Here is an 18,734-nt window from a genome sequence, read left to right as displayed (position 1 = left end):
TTTAAGCAATGGAGGACTGAAGAAGAGTCTGAGCAGATAACCACATTGCTAGGCCTTGCTTCCATTACCCACCGAAGGGCTTTTAAAATGGCTTCAGATTCTGCAGTAAAGGCAGCAATGTTATCACTTTAGAACCATCAATTTCCAGACAAGAGTTCCAGTTAACCTGTATGTACTCCACTGCAGAGTCATGAGAAAACTCAACATATTCATTATGTTTATCCTCATGTAGTCTAAAATGAAACAGCACAGAGGGCAGGAGCCAGACAGGGACTGATTGAACCCCAGCTAGAGCTTTTGACTGGAGTCATTTCAAGTGATTTAAAATCTTTAGCCCATGATAGACATTGTTGACAAAAGGATGTTGATGTGGAAGTAAATGCACTGCAACAGATCCTAAGAGCCTTGAACTGAATGACATCTAGCCAACTGGTAGTCTTTTCAGAGCAGATTTCGCTGCCCCTCCACATAATGTTAGTTAGTTAGTTAGTTAATTAAAAGAAAAACGCTGCTGTTCACGTTTGTGCACGTGACGTAATCAACATGGCCGACTTGGATAATGTGGGTGGAGTTGGATATCCAACCTGTTTCTACCTTTCTTTTACTGTCCTGTTTCCGACAGGCTGCAGGGAAAGGCCGCTGCATTCTGTGTCATCCTGCATTCACCATTCATTTTTCACCATTCCATTCACGTTGTGGTCAGCAGGTGGTGCTATAGGTAGGCTACATAAGATTTTTTTCCCATGTTGGTTTTACTGGCTGTACAGAAGTGTCTGATCTGCTGTTCAGAAACGTGTATGAGTTATGGTGACATTCTGTAAATTGTCCACGTTGCAAACACAAGTAAAGTTTTTTCGGAGACAATGCTGTAAGATTACAACATTGTCCACTGGCATGCACACTGCATTCCATCATAGGTATGCCCATCTCTCTTTATAATGTCTGAGCATTCAACCTAATTATAATTATGACACACTTCATAACAATGTATGAAATCATTTTGTAAATAATGGGTGCTTCTCAAAGTCAAGGATTGCTCCTTCCAAGCCACTTTTTCAAGGACGTTACGTCATCAAATCTCGTCAAGCACTGTTCCAAAGTCAGGGATGCTTTCAAATTCTAGCAAGTACTGAGTCCTTCGTTCTGAGAATTTCGGAGAATTTTGGAGGATGCATCGATGGATCCTCGGAGTGAAGAAATAACCCACAATCCTTTGCGTATGAACAATTAGAACTTTTCGGACGGTGCGGTTTAAAAAAAAGAGAGAGAGAGGGAGATGGAAAGTAGATGCAAAGAAGCAGTGCGTGTTAATGTAGGCTAAATATGATTTATCAAGTGTTTTGTTAATGCCATCGTATATTTGCTCAGGCATTTATCAAGTTATTGTGCATATTCATCATAAATGCATATGTCAATGTGCATGAACAAGTTGTGATAGACTTGTTATTAATTTATCTCAGAATTTCGCCCAATACGAACTTTGTAGAAGTTTAACATTACCGTTGCTGTTGCCAATTACAGGTATAACTTTCCATTGACACTAACATAATTATGAACTCCGGATTGTGATATGTGAAGACCAAGTCGAATGTGGAAATACTGTAGGCTACTCCAAAAAGTTTATTTAGAGGAAAGTGCAGCTGCAGTTGTAGCAGCACAATTTCCACGGTTCTAATTAAGCGCGCAGCCGGAACCGTGCACAGTTGACGTGCACTTCCACACTCGTTAGGCTGTTCCATTGCATGTGATCTTGACGGCTGGAGGGGGTACTGGGAAGGTGTGTAGCCTTGTCTCTGTAGCACTCGACTTGAGAGAAAGCATTCTATCAAGGACGAGCTCTTGACTTTGAGAAATACCCATAGTGTCATAGCAATAGTAGGCTACTGCAGGGAACTAGGCCTACGTTCAGCTGTACAAAAAGATTGGTTCTGGATACATTTTGGGAGCTTTTTTGATTGGATGATACGATATTCTCAAAGTTTTGTTTAGAATTCTGATTGGTCAATTCAAGGGTTTGTTTTCCTAACGTGGAACGTCGATTGGACGAGATCCATGTAGAGGCGGGAACAGTTTATGAATGGGAGGGTTTTCCGGTCGAAGTTTAATGGCCATCGGAAATGATTACTGAAATAAGCAACAGTGTGCGACGACTAGCCTATGAAAGTGCTCATTTCCCGTTCATCGACTCTGTCAGTGACTAACAAGAAACCACTTCAAGTGAAGAGCATCCCAGAACATCTATACGCAAATACGGTTTAGCAGCATCAGTGCAAATCTATTGGCTCAATACAGAGGAATTTGTATGTTTGCTGCAACTTGCAAAACGACACCATAGCCTGTCTGCTAGGCTAGTCACAGCACATATTAGTACTATTGTAGTGATTTAGCTTGGTAGCTAGGGAGGGATAGCTGCTTCTCTAGTCAAGTGTAACCTTGAATGTGAGTTCTTGTGTCGATTATCGTGAAGATAATCTATCAGGCATAATGACTACTTTGGACAGCCTCTCATAGACTTGAAGGTAAGTGTAGAATTACGCAATAAGCCCATTCAGTGAATAACGTTACGTGTTAGGGGTGTTAAAACAGAGGAGTGGAAGCTATCAAGTGACTGATGTAGCCTTTGTTGTTGATATGTGGTACTTGTGCTTTTCTTAAGCTATTTGTAGATCCAGTTGATGAAATTTTCGATCATTTAACATCCTGCAAATAGATGAAAAGACTATTCTGCATTTTCTCTTAAATCAAAGTATCTGGGGTAAGCTTTAGCTATCTCCATTGGCAACTGTCATGATGGTGTTTTTTGCCGTAATCATCGTGGGGGTCGATAAGTTATACTCTGCAAACCTTTGTGTTTGTGACCAGTTCAATTAACAACTGTCTCAGGCCGTATGCCATTAGAAGATTTGGCCACATTCCAGGGAAACAGCAGCAGCAGCAGCAGCAACAACAACACCTGATCATTATGGCATTCAAGATGATCACTGAAACTCATTGCTGTTTCCCTGCCATAACTCCCCATACTCAAAGGCCTCCTGTCAGTCCTAAGAAAGGATCATTAAGCATGACCTTCAGCAGACTAGTTGTTACCTGGAAAGGCCAGAGAAGTGACCCTTAGTTAGAAGGAAACGCATGATTGATTGTGGGGGTTTAGGAACTTTTACAAGTGCCCAAGCATATAAGCATTAGCATTGTTTTTATATGACACCCTATGTTTTGCTACATTTGTGTATGTGTTCATAAAAAGATTAATGCAAGTGGATTTTAAGAATTTGATGTGTGTGTCTGTATGTGTGTGTGCGCGTGTGTGTGCGTGCGTGTGTAGGCTATGTGTGTTAGAGGTAGAGAAATGGGCACATAACTAGGTCAGAACAGCATTAATGCGGCCTATCAAAAGTAGAACGGGTGGAAGCACACAGAAAAGCATCCTGCCATGCTCTAGGTCTCTCAAGCCTAAGATTGGTGTCGATGGTGGCTAAAAATACTAGCTTTTCTGTGCGTCACATCACCAAATTGATTTTCAATTTATGTCATCCCAAAATCAACACCAGCATGACCTGAAGAAACTCTGCTCTAGGTCCACACAGTGTTACTGCTTAGGTTCAGTAAGGCCTGCAGGAATCTGTTGGACATTACCATGAAAATGATGTAATATAGCCTTAGCCTAGCTTTAGTTTCCATTTAAATCCTTACGAGGTAATTGTAAAAGCATGGAAAGGCGTGAACATGTTTCAAACTTCTTATAAGAGTATGTTGAATAGAGAATATCTTTGAAATGTGTGCTGTAGCATCTTTTTGTTGCAGTGTGTTTTGTTTGCTTTCCCTATATTCTTTGTTTGTGACTTTTCTGTTGTGTTACTGTCTAAGTTCTGGTTGGGGGAAGAGGTCAAACCTCATTTGTTTCTCATCAAGCCTGCTTCCAGTTGAGTATAAAATAGTTAGGTTAGTTAGAGGATGAACGGTTGCGCACTAGGTTATAACTGCAGCAACTCTTCAAGCTCATCGTCATTTTATTTCAGTTTTTCTCTCTCTTCCTGTCCTAGTGTTTACATAAGGTCTGACATGGAAATACCCTGGATCGTGTCAAACAGGAAGTAAAACAGGTAGTTTGCTGATACTTGATAAAGCTTGGTTCTTGTTTTGTTTTTTTTAAAACGGTTGTTGATCTATTGTCTTTATTTACTCTGATGATTTCATTTAAGATAATGATTTACCATGCAAGATGTCTGGTAAGTGACGTTTTGGGAGAAGTGGTACTGAAGAAATTAATTTAGTTATTATTTTATTATAACATAACATCCCATTTATGTTTTCAGTAATAAGTAGTACTGGTCTTGCAGAATGTTGTGATAGGCTTTACGTCGAAACTTTTTGCAAGTGGTCTTGCCAACATTCTGTAAGCATTCTGTAAGCCTGTAGCCTCGTTGTCTCTTTTGTGTCTTTACTATCAGACTGGTTCTGAGGCTTAGGCATGCCAGTCTATATCCACCCCATACATTTTGAGAGGGCCCATCAGCAGCACAAGGCAGCTGGACAGTGCGCCCGGGCACAGAGGGTGCAGATTAAGCCGACGCCACGCTGTATTGGCATGGAACAGCATTGTTACCAAGTGACCACACTGTTGGCTACATCTGGTCGGTTTCAGTTCACTCAGAAGTGTTCCCACTTTGTCCGTCACAAGTGGTGTTTAATGCTGCCCTGTACTGTATGTGACTGTAAAAAGCTCAAGGTTTTTAGTCCCATCTAAAGGCCTTCTCACTCAGACAAAGGTGAACAGCATGATCAGTTATGGCGATGGGAAGTAATTAACGTAATGCAATTCATCTCTGTCCACCATTACTGGCCCGTTTCCCTGAAGACATTCTGGTTATTGAGCTCATTCTATCGACGGGAAGTGAGATCAGATTCTTAATGTCCATATTGCTATGGCCTGTTTTCCTGGAAAGTGGCCATCTGAAAGGGTTAGCTGGGCCTTTGTGTCGTCACGGGCCCTTTTATGTAGAGGAACTGTGACTCATTTCTCAGTTCTTGGCCACGGCCTCATTCAAATGAAAATTGATGTTGATGGTGTACCTCCACACCACAGCTCCAGACCCTTGTTTAAGCAAAGCTGGTGGCGTGCCCCTGAGATGTCTGTCAATAGTGAAGATGTCCTCATTATCCTAAACTCAGGCTGGCGGTTTTGTTCTTTGGCTGCTAAAATTCAGTTAAAACTCAATCAGCGGGATGTGTCATCGAGCCGGCAAAAAAAAAAAAAAAAAGAAATGCTGATCGCGCAAAAGCCTGTCCATCACTGCCAGACGCTCCAAGCTCAGCTAAGATCAATACAGGCGATCGCTCTGGACTGCCTCCAGACTGCAGTCGCCAATGACCGGTCTCGGAGCGGCGGGAGCTTAAAAAATAAAAAAGTTCTCCTTGGCCAGGGGGCCCCATTAGTTCTGCCTGAGTGGGCTGTCCTCATCAGAAGCCTGCGTCTCAAGATGCTCCATCAGAGCTGGCAGCCTGATGGCTGGACTCCCTCTAAAAAGGAGATGACGAATCACAAGGCCCGTCTTCACATCATTCTTTTTTTTTAAATTCTCTCACTCCATCTCTTTTCCTCTCTCTCTCTTCCCTGCTGTCTGTCGGCCTGTCCGCCCTGTCTGTCTTTTGCTCATCTTATCTCAGTTGAGATAAATGTGCAGCCATAGCATTACGCAAACTCTATCTCTGAAGATTGTGGTGCGGTAAAAAAGGCCTTGTGAGGGGAAGCGAGGCGTGCTGTAATGAAACCATAAAAGATAAAGCCATCACAGATGCACGCAGTTAGTAGGAAAGAAGTGTCTGCCTGTGCGTGTGTGTGGGGGGGGGGATTTAATACGGAGAGCTTTGATGTATGAAGATGTCGGTGTACTCGTAGCGTAGTACTCAGAAAGGGAAGCAGCATTACAAGCAGGCAGGCTCACCACTTCCACTGGTGATCTCACCTAGAAGCAGAGGTTCACACACCAGCACCCCGGCCATTAACATCCGCACTCATGTCTATCATTGCAGCTTTCATGTTAGAAAAACAGATGCCAGCTGAAGATTGTACCAACCACAAAGTGTGACTTTATTTTATTAGTTTATTATACAGTTGAGAAGCAGGCATCTGAGGTAAAATGAGCCATCAAGAACTATTTGAATGGCATAGTTGAGAGATGGAAAACATTAAGTGGATGGATAACCACCAGTGAGCCAATAGCCTACATCGGGGGTGGTTAACCAGTCCAGCATTAAGAGTAAAGAAATATTCCACACCACTCAAAATAGCCACACAACCAACAAAACAACATCTAATCTACATCTAATTTGACATCTGATAAAATAGCTCTTCCCTTTTTCATTTAAAGTGAGACACTCGGCAGATGCTACAAATGAGCATTTTCCGGAATTGAGTAGCAAGCAACAAAGATATCTTACACACATCACATTTTTAAAACATTGTAGCCTAACTACTGGCAGTACTGTAAAATAATGAAATGCATTTTCATTTAACGGAAATATGTTTAAAAAAAAGTCCCAATGAGAAGTGAGAGCATCAGTTGTGATCATCAGAACATTAGCGATCCGCATGAGAGGCAAAGAGCCACAGGTTGGCCACTCCTGACCTACATGGTCACGGTCATGTAGGCTGTTATCAACACCAGTGGTTCACACAGGGAACCCACATACTGATGAAAATGTAATCTGCATGTACTTTTGAATGCAAAGTTCTGCTAAAGACACGTGGAAACACGTACACATGCATATGACTTGCGTGTCAGAAAAGTTTTCAAGCATCAAATCCTTTGTCATTCTGACAGCAAGCCAAAGCATTTTTTTCTGTTGTGTTGTAGGCCCTGGTTTCTCAGGCTACATTACCATTATCTCACTGCTGGTATGGTAAAACCTGTCTGACACCTCAGCCCACACAGATCATTTTCCACGGTCACATTTTCATTTGGGTCACATCTGTCAGCTTGTGTAGCATGTAAGGGTTTTGTGTATGCAGCAATTTGCCACCTTATGAGGTTGTAGGCAGATACAGTAGTTTCAATATCAATCTTCTGAATTGAAATATCTTTGGTCGAAATGCTGTGAATGGTTCAACATCTGGAGCATGAATCAGAACGGAGCTGATTCTCAGTGGAAAAGGACTACAAAAGACACCTGCAAGCTTTATCAGTGCAACGTTGTGCTGCTGATGGAATTGGCCTCTTGGGTACTTAACATGCTGCTTTTCGACCACAACTCCTTAATGAGTTAAGCGAAATGTTTTCATCTCGCTTTGCACTTTTTGCATTACGGTCACGTCATTCCAGGGCTGTTGTCTCCTGTGTCCTGTATTTGCACGCTGTGCTCAGTCATTGCACGGCCTGTCCCTCCTCGTCATCCCTGTAGTGAGACGCGCTGAGTGATGGGACTTTAATTATGATCGGGACGGCTGATGGAAGCGATCAGCACAGTCATTATGCTGATTATTTCCATATCATTATGCTGTTTTGCTCAGGCGGTGACTCATCATTTTAAAAGATAATGACAAAATCCATCAACTTGATTGAGTTGAGGCCCCGCTATTCGCAAAGCTATTTGTTTTGTCCTCCTGAAATATTTAGGCTATGGAAAATGAAGACACACAAACATGCTGTTGTTGCGTAGACCGCATTACAGAGTTTTCATTCTTGCTACATAATCAAAACAGCCCTGCTTACAAGACATTGTGGAGTAGGATTTGTTGATTGATAGTTGCCGTGGTGAAAGGAGCTTGTGTCTGACCTCTGAACTGGTTGAGTGAGGTGAGGTGAGTAGGGTAGGCATGGAAACACGTTCACCCTTCTGTTCCCTGCTCTGCTCACTCCTGACCGATCGCTGGGATGTGCTGGCGGATTCATTTGACTAAGAGCCTGACAGGAGCATTTGTTTTTGCTGTTCAGCCGTAGTAGTTGTTGTTGTTTGTTGTTGTTATTGCTGTATCTCTGTTACCAAGAGGACTGTGGCCGCAGGATGTTCTGTTAAACCTAGAGCAAGACAGGCAGGCGTAGTGAAATTGGACGTTGCTGCTTTTTGTGGTTCAGGTGGTTGGTGGCACCTTGTCTCAAGTTTCTATTAAAGATGGGCAGGGCAACTTTACTGCACACAGTGGCACAACCACAGTGCACTTCACAACAACATACAACACAAAGTTCAAGACGTCACTTGACCAGTGCATTGGGTGTCACATTATCATGTTTAGGAGTATTCTGAACGTGGTGGCCACGTCATTTCCTCTTGATGTAAAGCGTCTGTGGGCTGTGCTTGATGAAAAAACAAAAACCACATGATTGAAAATGTCAGAACAATTCTGATGAGCTAGATAGAAAGGCAAAAGCACTGATGACCACTAGATTGAGTGAGAGCCTCTACAAACTACCAGCTGGCTCGTAGAAAAATAAGCTAAACTAAATGGCTATGTTGTCCATGCGTTTGTTTTCACCGAGTTGTCTCAAACCGGAAGTGGCTGCAATGTCGAGAATTAGAATGTCAGATTGTGATGGAGACATGCATGCTTTCAGTGGTGTGGGAAGCAAAGTAACACCTGGGAGTGTGATGTAAAAGTTATGTAGTGACATTTACAATATTGACTCAATGTGATTTACAATACTATACAATGCCTAAACTAATAAAACATTATTATATAAAAAAAAACTGGATTTGACTGAAAAATATACATCAGAACTATCCACTTATTCTAAACAACAACTCCCTCGCAACTTCTGCAAGCTAGGCTAAGTCTGCCTTATGTTTGGTGCTTTGTTATACTGGCATACGCTATATTTTATCAAGTGGTTTCTCTTATATGTAATGTGCTATTTTAAATGGACACAATCAAGAGGAATACTGTCTTTACCTCATGCAAAGGCCTTTCTGAATGATGCTTTTCATAGAGAAAGACTGTACCTTTGGGCTCATGTTACCTGTGGGCTGTTCAGTAGTTGCTGCATCAGTAACAGTGTTATGTAAATACTGTCTATCAAGCAACAACTTGCGTCAGCTCTCGCTTCCTGGTTCACACTGCAGTGAATTTGGTTGGCAAAATGAACCAATTTGCCTTTGGAAATGGAATGGAAAGATTTGGGTCAAGTCCCTGGGATTAGTATCCAAACTTCTAGGGTGTGAAAACAGTTGATCAGCTGTATTGGGCCAGGCCAGCAGTGTCATTTGACCACCACCGTCACTGACATAAAAAGTTGTAAACTTAAGTAGTGCTTCACATGTGCTGTACATGGCCTCTGGAGTAGTATTGCTTCAGCAAGCATCTTGAAGGTGAGCGTTCTGAATGTTGTTGAAAATTAATTTCAGTTGAGTGAATCACATTTTGCATGCTTGGCTGGGGCTTCTGTGTTGTTCTGGTGGTTTTGGTACATTTGGTTTTATTGGGCCATCTGTGCTTTCAGTGTGCAGTGAGAGTCGTTTGGCAGTGGTGTGCTGGTTATTAGGGCCCGAGCACCGAGGTGCGGCCACTGAAAGTGGCTGCACCGTAGGTGCAAGGCCCTATTGCTTCTGCTCAGATTATTATTATTCTGTCTGTGGAATCTTCTTACAGGTCATGTTTGGCCTTTTTTCACCAACTTGGCATGCTCTAAAACTCTTGAAATTTGGCAGTTAGATGTGGAATTGGTAACGCTACTCAGAGACAGAGCTCTGGCCAAGGGTGTGGCTCAGGGACTCTATAGCGCCACCTACCGCGCTGTCTGTTGTGGTTGACACGTGCATGCACGAAAATGAACCAAATTTGGTAGGCATGTGTGTTCTATTAATCTGAACAACTTTTACATTTACATTCTATAGTAAATATTAGAAGAATTTGAGTTATGATTATGATTATGATTTTTGCACATCATGTATTTTGAAACACTTCTCCTAGACGGTTTATCGAAATCATGTCATATCAGCACTAAAATGATCTTGAGAGGTTGCCCGAGAGGAATTGCGAACAGATTTTTGAATTTCAAAAGTATATCGAAATGGCGAAGGTTTGAATTATGGCGTTTTATTAAGAAACAGGAAGTTGGTGTTATAGGCAGAAAAAAGGCTATGAATTGGATGTAATTTGGCAGCTACATGTGGAATTGCTTCTGCTAGTCAGAGACAGAGCTCTGGCCTAAGGTGTGGCTTTGGGACTCTATAGCGCCACCTAGCAGCATGTTATCTGTTGTGGTTGAAACAAACATTCACGAAAATGAACCAAATTTGGTGGACTTCTGTGTTATTGCTATGGCTAGTCAGAGACAGAGCTTTGGCATAGGGTGTGGCGTAGGGACTCTATGGCGAAGGTTTGAATTATGGCGTTTTATTAAGAAACAGGAAGTTGGTGTTATAGGCAGAAAAAAGGCTATGAATTGGATGTAATTTGGCAGCTACATGTGGAATTGCTTCTGCTAGTCAGAGACAGAGCTCTGGCCTAAGGTGTGGCTTTGGGACTCTATAGCGCCACCTAGCAGCATGTTATCTGTTGTGGTTGAAACAAACATTCACGAAAATGAACCAAATTTGGTGGACTTCTGTGTTATTGCTATGGCTAGTCAGAGACAGAGCTTTGGCATAGGGTGTGGCGTAGGGACTCTATAGCGCCACCTAGTGCATTGTCTGTTGTGGTTGACACAAACATTCACGGAAATTAACCAAATTTGGTGGGCTTGTGTGTTATTGCTATTGGTAGTCAGAGACAGAGCTCTGGCCTAGAGTGTGGCTTTGGGACTCTAGAGCGCCACCTAATGCATTGTCTGTTGTGGTTGACACAAACATTCACGAAAATGAACCAAATTTGATGGACTTGTGTGTTATTGCTATGGCTAGTCCGAGACAGAGCTTTGACATAGGGTGTAGCGTAGGGACTCTATAGCGCCACCTAGTGTGTTGTCTCTTGTGGTTGACACAAACATTCACCAAAATGAACTAATTTTGGTGGGCATGTGTGTTATTGCTGAAGTTATTCAGAGACAGAGCTCTGGCCTCGGGTGTGGCTTAGGGACTCTATAGCGCCACCTAGTGCATTGTCTGTTGTGGTTGACACATACAATCACGAAAATGAACCATATTTGGTTGGCATATGTGTTATTGCTATAGCTATTCAGAGACAGCACTCTGGCCAAGGGTGTCTTAGGGACTGTTTAGCGCCACCTAGCGCATTGTCTGTTGTGGTTGACACACACATTCACGAAAATGAACCAAATTTGGTGGGCTTGTGCGTTATTGCTATCGATAGTCAGAGATAGAGCTCTGGCCTAGGGTGTGGCTTAGGGACTCTATAGCGCCACCTAGCGCATTGTCTGTTGTGGTTGACACGTACATTCACCCAAATGAACCAAATTTGGTGGGCATGTGTGTTATTGCTATAGTTATTCAGAGACAGAGCTCTGGCCTCGGGTGTGGCTTAGGGACTCTATAGCGCCACCTAGTGCAATGTCTGTTGTGATTGACACATACATTCACGAAAATGAACCAAATTTGGTTAGCATATGTGTTATTGCTATAGCTATTCAGAGACAAGATCTGGCCAAGGGTGTCTTATGGACTGTATAGCGCCACCTAGCGCATTGTGTGTTGTGGTTGACACACACATTCACGAAAATGAACCAAATTTGGTGGGCTTGTGCGTTATTGCTATCGATAGTCAGAGATAGAGCTCTGGTCTAGGGTGTGGCTTAGGGACTCTATAGCGCCACCTAGCGTGTTGTCTGTTGTGGTTGACACATACATTCAGGAAAATTGACCAAATTTTGTGGGCATGTGTGTTGCTCATGCACATGCCCACCAACACGCACATGTTGCTTTGATAGATTCCGAAATGTCACAGGTCTCTGCACCGCAGGTGCTCGGGCCCGCCATCGCCGCTTGCGGCTATATTTGCTCATTTGATGTTGAATTTAGGGGAATTAAGTTGTGAGATGCACTTGAAAAAAAAAAATCATTGCAATCCAGCATAATGTCAGAAGCAGTTCAGACCTCCCTCATAATATGAAACAAGCCTCATGAAACTGGTACTGGTGTGGTATTGTTTGATAAAAAAAAAAATAATAAAAAAAGTTGCAGCATCAACCCAATGCAGCTGCATCTTGAAGCCTCAGTGGGATGAAACCTGGCGCTGTGGAGATGGAGCTTGTTTAACGAAGTATCCAGCTAAAGGATTATTTTCCTCTAACGAGCTGCTAATGAAACTCCAATTAGAGTAATTGGACTCCTCTGGCTGAAATCAAAGTGTGTATGTAATGAAGACATGTGCCTGCTCATTAGTGACAAATGCACTTGTCTACTGTACGAACCAGTTGGATCTACTTTTGATGGCAATTACAGTTCCCCATATGTCAATGTGGGGAAAAACGCTACAAACCAGATGGATAGGTAGGGGAAACTGAAGTTTTGGTTTTACTGTTTTATTGTCTAGTTTTGTTGTGTTTCCATGGGGAAAGCAACCATGTGTCATATGTCACCATGTGAAAGCACTGTGTGCCGGGGCTCAGGACAGTGTGTTATGATGTGTGTTGTCACAGCAACAGGCCCTGTTTTTGCTCAGCACGACTCTTGTTTGGGATCCATTATGCAAAATGTGCTGATTGCCATTTCAGCGTGAGCAACAGAATGCCTCGCACAGAGCCCCATGTGACTGCTGTGACTGACTGCACTCGCGCGCCAGCACAGATCCAGCACCTGCAGACCCCACTGCACGACCTCCGACCCCAACCAGGTGCTTTGGAGGGGCGTGAGGAGGGATCCACGTGTCATGGTGTGCAAACGTTTGGTGTCAAGTACACTGCAATGTGCAACGTGCAACGCTGAGAGCCAAGGGCAATGAATGATCTATTTAAACCTGTGTTTGGAATGATCGGTTACGCTAGAGGCCTGTGTCAGGTAGTCATATGTTACAGGTTGTTTATGATGTAGCAGAACACTGACAGTGGCTATGCTACAGTTTTGGATATGGTTCGTCTGAAACACTGATTTGTCTCTGATCGCTGTTGATCTCTTGGCTGTTTTGTTTGCTCGTGTGCGTGGTTGCTAGTGTTCAGTAACGGATGGATCTCATTTCTGAAGCGGTCATTCAAGACCACTCGTTAAACCTCAAACTGTCACTCCACTCATGACTTCCAATGTAAGAAATGGTGGCTTATGTTTCCATGTTTGCTTGAGATCATCTTCCTAATCTCTCCTTCTCCTCATAGGCCCGTCTCGTCATCCTTCCTCCGTTACCCTGGGCAACGATGGACACCACGCCAGAGGAGGAGCCCAACCCAGCTGCCGTGGCAACGGCCAAAGCAGACGCCCAGAGTCCGCAGAGCGAGGCAGTGACCAATGAACTGCAAGAGCTGTCGCTTCAGCCCGCCCCCAACCTTCTGCCCCTCAAGGACAGGAAGAATGGTGAGTGATGTGTTCCATCTTCCTTGTCCTATCGCGTCCCCCCAACAGTGTTAAAATCAAATTGAAGAGCCCTTTTTGGCACAATCAAAAAGCACTGGGTCCAACAAAGTCACACGTTGTCTTAAATTGTTTGGAGGTTGCTGCTGATAAGCCTCGCTCTCTCAGACACCTTTAATGTTTTCTCTCACCGCTCGCTGAAAGCCATTTAAAAGTCACGGTGTAAGAGTTGGCTGCACGTCAGCAGAGCGCAGAATATTACTATGGGCCCATTTTCATCAGCGGCAGAGGTCACCGTGGTGGAGGGGTTGGGTGTGGTTCCAAGTTAGTGGCACCGTGGTAACACAGCAGAGAGAGAACAAGGGCAGTATGTTCTCTCAGCAGCACCAGCAGCAGCAGCAGGATTGGCTATGCTGAAGAGTGTGACGTATCTGCGGTGCATGGGTATATTTGGGTTTTTTTTTATGTGTGGTTTGTTTGTTTGTTTATGTGTGCGTGTGAGCATATTTAAAACAAGGCATCCTCAATACTGCATGTAGAAATAAAAAACAGGACTAGCCAGCATTGCGTGTGGTTAACCGGAAAGCGGAACAAATCTAATATTACTGTAATCACCTCAATAAAGAATGAGGAAGGCATTAGATGGACAGTTGTCTCATCATTCTGATTAAACTATTCCAAATAACATTTTTGTGTCATCTGTTTACATATGGTGTGTTCCTATCCGATCAGTTGATTACAAGCGCTCTAGAATCTTTGATTGGAATAGCTGTTACGGCTTTGTTTTTGCTTGAGAAGCTATACAGCATGGCCGATCAGTCGGAATAAGAACGGAACACACTACCTCCTTTCATCCCGATTAAAATTCTAATAGGATTGGCCGTTTTAATCCGATCAAGGTGTTTATGTGTCATTTTTATTCCGATTGAGCTATTATTCTGATTCTAATCAGATTAAAAGTCTCCATGCAAACCCCCTCCTAGTAGTGTGACTGTTTCTCAAACTCGAGGATCCTTGAGGATCCTTCATTGCTAGAATGGAGTCCTGCAGAGTCAGGGGCATAGTGCACACCCCAGATCCTTCAGAGATGACGCAAGGTTGCTTCATTCGGAGAGAATACACAATGAAGTATGTTAGCAAGTTTACAGGAAGCTACAGGAAGCTGCAGGTGTGCCCTATTGAAAGGACTTCTGTCCACTTCTTTTTGTAAAACAATGAATGCACCACTGTCAATCTAATGAATGAAATTATGAATGTTTGATTTGTTTGCTAGAATGAACTACAGGCATCCTTGAAAATTCTGTAAAGCACTCCAATTAAACTTTGTCCTGGGTAGAATTTGATGGTTGCCTGGTATTGGAACGGTGCTTCAGTGAGATTCGATAAAGTAACTTCCTTGAAAAAGCAGCCTTGGGGGAATCGTTCCCCGAGTTTGAGGAACGGCGCACGGGTCCGTCTTGCCTGTGTTTCTGTTTGTCTGTTTGGCTCTGTCTGTCTGTGTGTTTGTGGTGTGTTCTGTGTCTGTACGTGAGACCCTTCTCTCTTTTAGGCACCTCTCCCTCTCTCACGGTCTCCCTGCAGTTTAAACGGGCATGTGTTGTCTCACACCAGGGCCTTGGTGCTGGTGTCAGTGAGCGTGCACCTAAGAGGCCGCACAGTAGGCCGTGTACCGTAATCTCTGCACCCTCCTGGCGGGGGGGGGGGGGGGGGGGGGGGGGGGTACGGTACACGGCCTACTGTGCGGCCTCTTAGGTGCACGCTCACTGACACCAGCACCAAGGCCCTGGTGTGAGACAACACATGCCCGCGCCACCCTGCCGCGGCTCACGCCAGACACGCACGGCTCTCAGCCGAGCACTTCTCACTCGGGCTCACAGAGGCACGCACGAGACCCAGGACTCTGGAGTGTGTGGAGGAGATAGCGAGCCTGTGGAACAGTGTGTGTGTGTGTGTGTGTGTCTGGGCGTGACGCCAGTGTGTACAGCTCATTTCAGGGTTCCCTGAAACACAAGAGTGCAGTAGGCAAATCTCTTAAGATACGCTTTCCAGGGTCCAGAGCGAAGCTGGAACGTCAACATTTTATTTTTTGGTGTACTGCTACACTAGCAGTCAAACGAAAACAAAAATGTTCAGAACACCACCTATACTAGAGTTCTCCATACTTAACATTCATGGCAGGCCTACAGCTGAAGCACGTTGTGTTAAAAAAGATGGTTCCTTTTCTCTTCTTTCTGCACCTTGAAGTTTTTCATGGCTCTCACGCATTACACACACACACACACACACACACACACACACACACACACACACACACACACACACACACACACACACACACACACACACACACACACACACACACACACACACACACACACACACACACACACACACACACTTCCTCCCCTGCGTGTTGAGGGAGGGCTCGAGGCCAGCAGGTCGCTGGGACACCTCTCTTCTCTTCTCTCCTCTACTCTTCTCTTCCTCTACTCTCTTCGCTCTACTCTCTGCTGGCCCTTGCCTGCCACAGCACGTGCAGGGAGCTGGGCCACCCGCTAGGCTACTGGGAAAACCGCGTGCTGTTGACCCGAGGGATTTAACCCGAGCTTCGAGTCACCGCCTCGGGCATGTGTGTGTGCGCGCACTTAAGCTGGTCCGGCGCGGGACTCTGTTCGGGTGTGAGAGAGGATGGTGTCGAAAGTATGTGCTAATAGCATGCGTGGTATGCAGAGTGGGTCTATGGGATTAAGGTTTGCCGACGGGCATGGTAATTCGACTAGACGTCACGGTGAGTGAAATAATCTAAAGCAGTAAACACACACGCACCATAAACGGCCATACTACGCTATGCTAACATAAACTATTGCATTACTGCATGCTGTGTCAAACCTCCAAGATATGAAGAGGCACGGTGGACAAAAAGAAGGAGTCGGGGAGAGCTTTCATTAAATGACTTATTTTTTTTTTTATAAAAATGAAGAACTCATAGCAGACTCCATATGAAGAGGATAACGTTGCATCTTAAGGAGTTTCTCTTTACTCCCCAATTCTATTATATATATGCAGCTTTAATCGTGGCTGATTACAGTGTCAGAATTTCAGGAATAAGTGACGCACACACACACACACACACACACACACACACACACCTCCACAGGGCTTACCTTTTAATGGCAGAGATGGAGATCAGGAGGTTAGCAGAGCTGAGACTCTCAGCCTGGTTTTTAATACGAGCTTTGAAATATGATTCTTAATGATTGTTTTGAAAAGGCCTCAGCATCCTCAATTTAAAACAAAGAGGAGAGAGAGATAGAGAGGCTGGTATCGCCATGGCGATAACCTCATTAGAAGCCCTCTTTCCTCTTCTGACGCACACATGTTTGGCAGAGGCGTCTCTGGCAGACAGAGGAGGAGAGGAAGATGATCCAGAAGGAGATTGGGATTGTGTGGGTGTGGAGGAGAAGGAGTTGAGTCAAGACGATCTGCATCTCTCAGGCAGAAGCTTCAAACACCGAAAATTCACTGTAGGAAAAAAAATCAGTTTTTCCAACAATCTTATTGGCCCCTTTGTCATAGGGCTATTGTCTATGAAGTGTGTGAAACAACCTGTCCTGTCCTGAGTCCTGTCCTGAGTGGTGTGGATAGGGGAACAGGAAAGCAGAGAGGAGGAAATCCCTGTCCCTTGGGGACCGGCATGTATAGAACGGGCCATTTCAGTCCACCATGGGGCTGTACTAATGAGAACTACAGGAAGTGGTTAAAGGTGACCTCACCACATCACTGCCCTACTGAGCACACATCTGGACCACACTGCTTTTATGCTGCCACCCGGTGGCCATAGAGGATACTACAGGCCAACAGTGGCCACCTCAGCAAGTGGCCTGCCATGTCTCTGAAGGATTCTGCATCTTTCAAACAAACCCGTACTCACACACACAGTAGGTGGTACATGGACAGTTTTTTTCCGTCATTCCAATTAAACTATTCTGTCTGCATGGGGTACATTCTATTCTGATCAGGTGCTCTCAAGCTCTTTAGAAAATTTGATCGGAATAGCCTTTGCTGCCTGGCTGTTGCTTGAGAAGCTATAGCAGGCAACCCTGATTGACCGTAAACATGATTGTGTGACCTTTCATTCCAATTAGAATTCTAATTGGATTGCCAGTTTTAATCCGGTCTTTATATGTGTCACTTTTATTCTGATTGAGCCAGTATTTCGATTCTATTTAGAATTCAAAGCGTCCATGTAGACCCGCCTAGTGTGATTGTTTGTTTTCCAATTTTCTCATTGCTCCTCAGCCTCCATTGCCCTGTGCACTGTACTACAATACCAGTAAATCCAATTTAACCAGCAGAGCAGCATTGGCAGGTTTATCTAGTTTAAATGTCAATGGGCATTTAAAGGGCAATTATTTTAACTGTCTTAGTAAGGTGTAGGGAATAACAGAAGCGTCTGTGTATGTCTGTCCTTCAGACTTTGGGAAATGTATGTGTGTGTGTGTGTGTGTGTGTGTGTGTGTCCATCCGACTGTCCGTCTGTCTGTCTGTCCAGTAGCCGCAGGAGCAGGCCTATCAGAGAGAAATTCTAGCTGAGCTAGAGGCACAGGTGATGTGGCGTTGGATATAGCCCCTCAGGCCAGCTGGTCCTGCTATTTTAAAACCCCTCTTGCCCCCATGGGGGGAGGTGAGGGCAAGTCGCCACCCCCGTGGAATGGGCTTCATTTGAGACTTGTTTACTGCTCTCTCCCCCTCCCCCTCCTGAGGAAGACCACGATGAAGAGCACGACAAACATGACACTGTATAAAAGTCTGTCATTTGATACGCAGATTTCCCGTTGGTCGTTAACATATACGCACACCTGACCTGCAGACACATTTAAACATGCACGTTCAATTACAAAGCATCCAGTCATCGATCATTTGTGCACTTCTCACTTCACTTGTTTTAATAGGAACTGTAATAGGAGCAGCGTATCTCCACTGACTAGAGTCACTGGAGATGGTTCCCAACTACACGACACCGATTTGGACTCACTAATGACAAAATGGCTCCCTTTTTTTAATCGGAAATTTCTCTAATCCCTGCTGTTTACCAGTGAAGGGTCGAGGCACATATACGGTTTCGCCTTAAGCCGCATGCAACAGGAAAGGGGGAAAAAAGAGAGAGAGAGAGAGAGAGAAATGGATGCTGGATGTCTCCACATCAAACAGTAAACCGGCCTTAGAGCGAAGCGGCTGCGGGGAGAAAATGGAGCTATAAGTAGCCGGGAGCCGCTAACAAGACCCTGACCTGGATCGTGGGGCGGAGGTTTTTGCTCTAGCGCAGCAGAATTAAAGCCCCCCTT

At 44.3% G+C, this 18,734-nt stretch overlaps 1 protein-coding gene across 2 annotated transcripts in view; it reads left to right on the top strand.

Annotated features, from left to right (window-relative positions):
• The first annotated feature begins 2,119 nt into the window (after positions 1 to 2,119).
• The window catches only part of mrtfaa (myocardin related transcription factor Aa), a 45,761-nt gene continuing 29,146 nt past the window's right edge, over positions 2,120 to 18,734 (top strand). Inside the window, exons 1-3 of one of the 2 annotated variants that reach the window (XM_062531820.1) lie at positions 2,120 to 2,519; positions 4,041 to 4,100; positions 13,197 to 13,392. In XM_062531820.1, coding sequence (XP_062387804.1) covers positions 13,236 to 13,392 — 157 coding nt within the window. In that variant the 5' untranslated portion in view covers positions 2,120 to 2,519; positions 4,041 to 4,100; positions 13,197 to 13,235. The remainder of the gene's footprint in view (positions 2,520 to 4,040; positions 4,101 to 13,196; positions 13,393 to 18,734) is intronic. The other variant, XM_062531819.1, reaches the window with a different exon arrangement.

The sequence above is a fragment of the Sardina pilchardus genome, chromosome 3, assembly GCF_963854185.1.
Source record: "Sardina pilchardus chromosome 3, fSarPil1.1, whole genome shotgun sequence".
Taxonomy (NCBI): domain Eukaryota; kingdom Metazoa; phylum Chordata; class Actinopteri; order Clupeiformes; family Clupeidae; genus Sardina; species Sardina pilchardus.
Note: the sequence above shows the minus strand (reverse complement) of the source record. Positions and strands in the feature narration are given on the sequence as shown.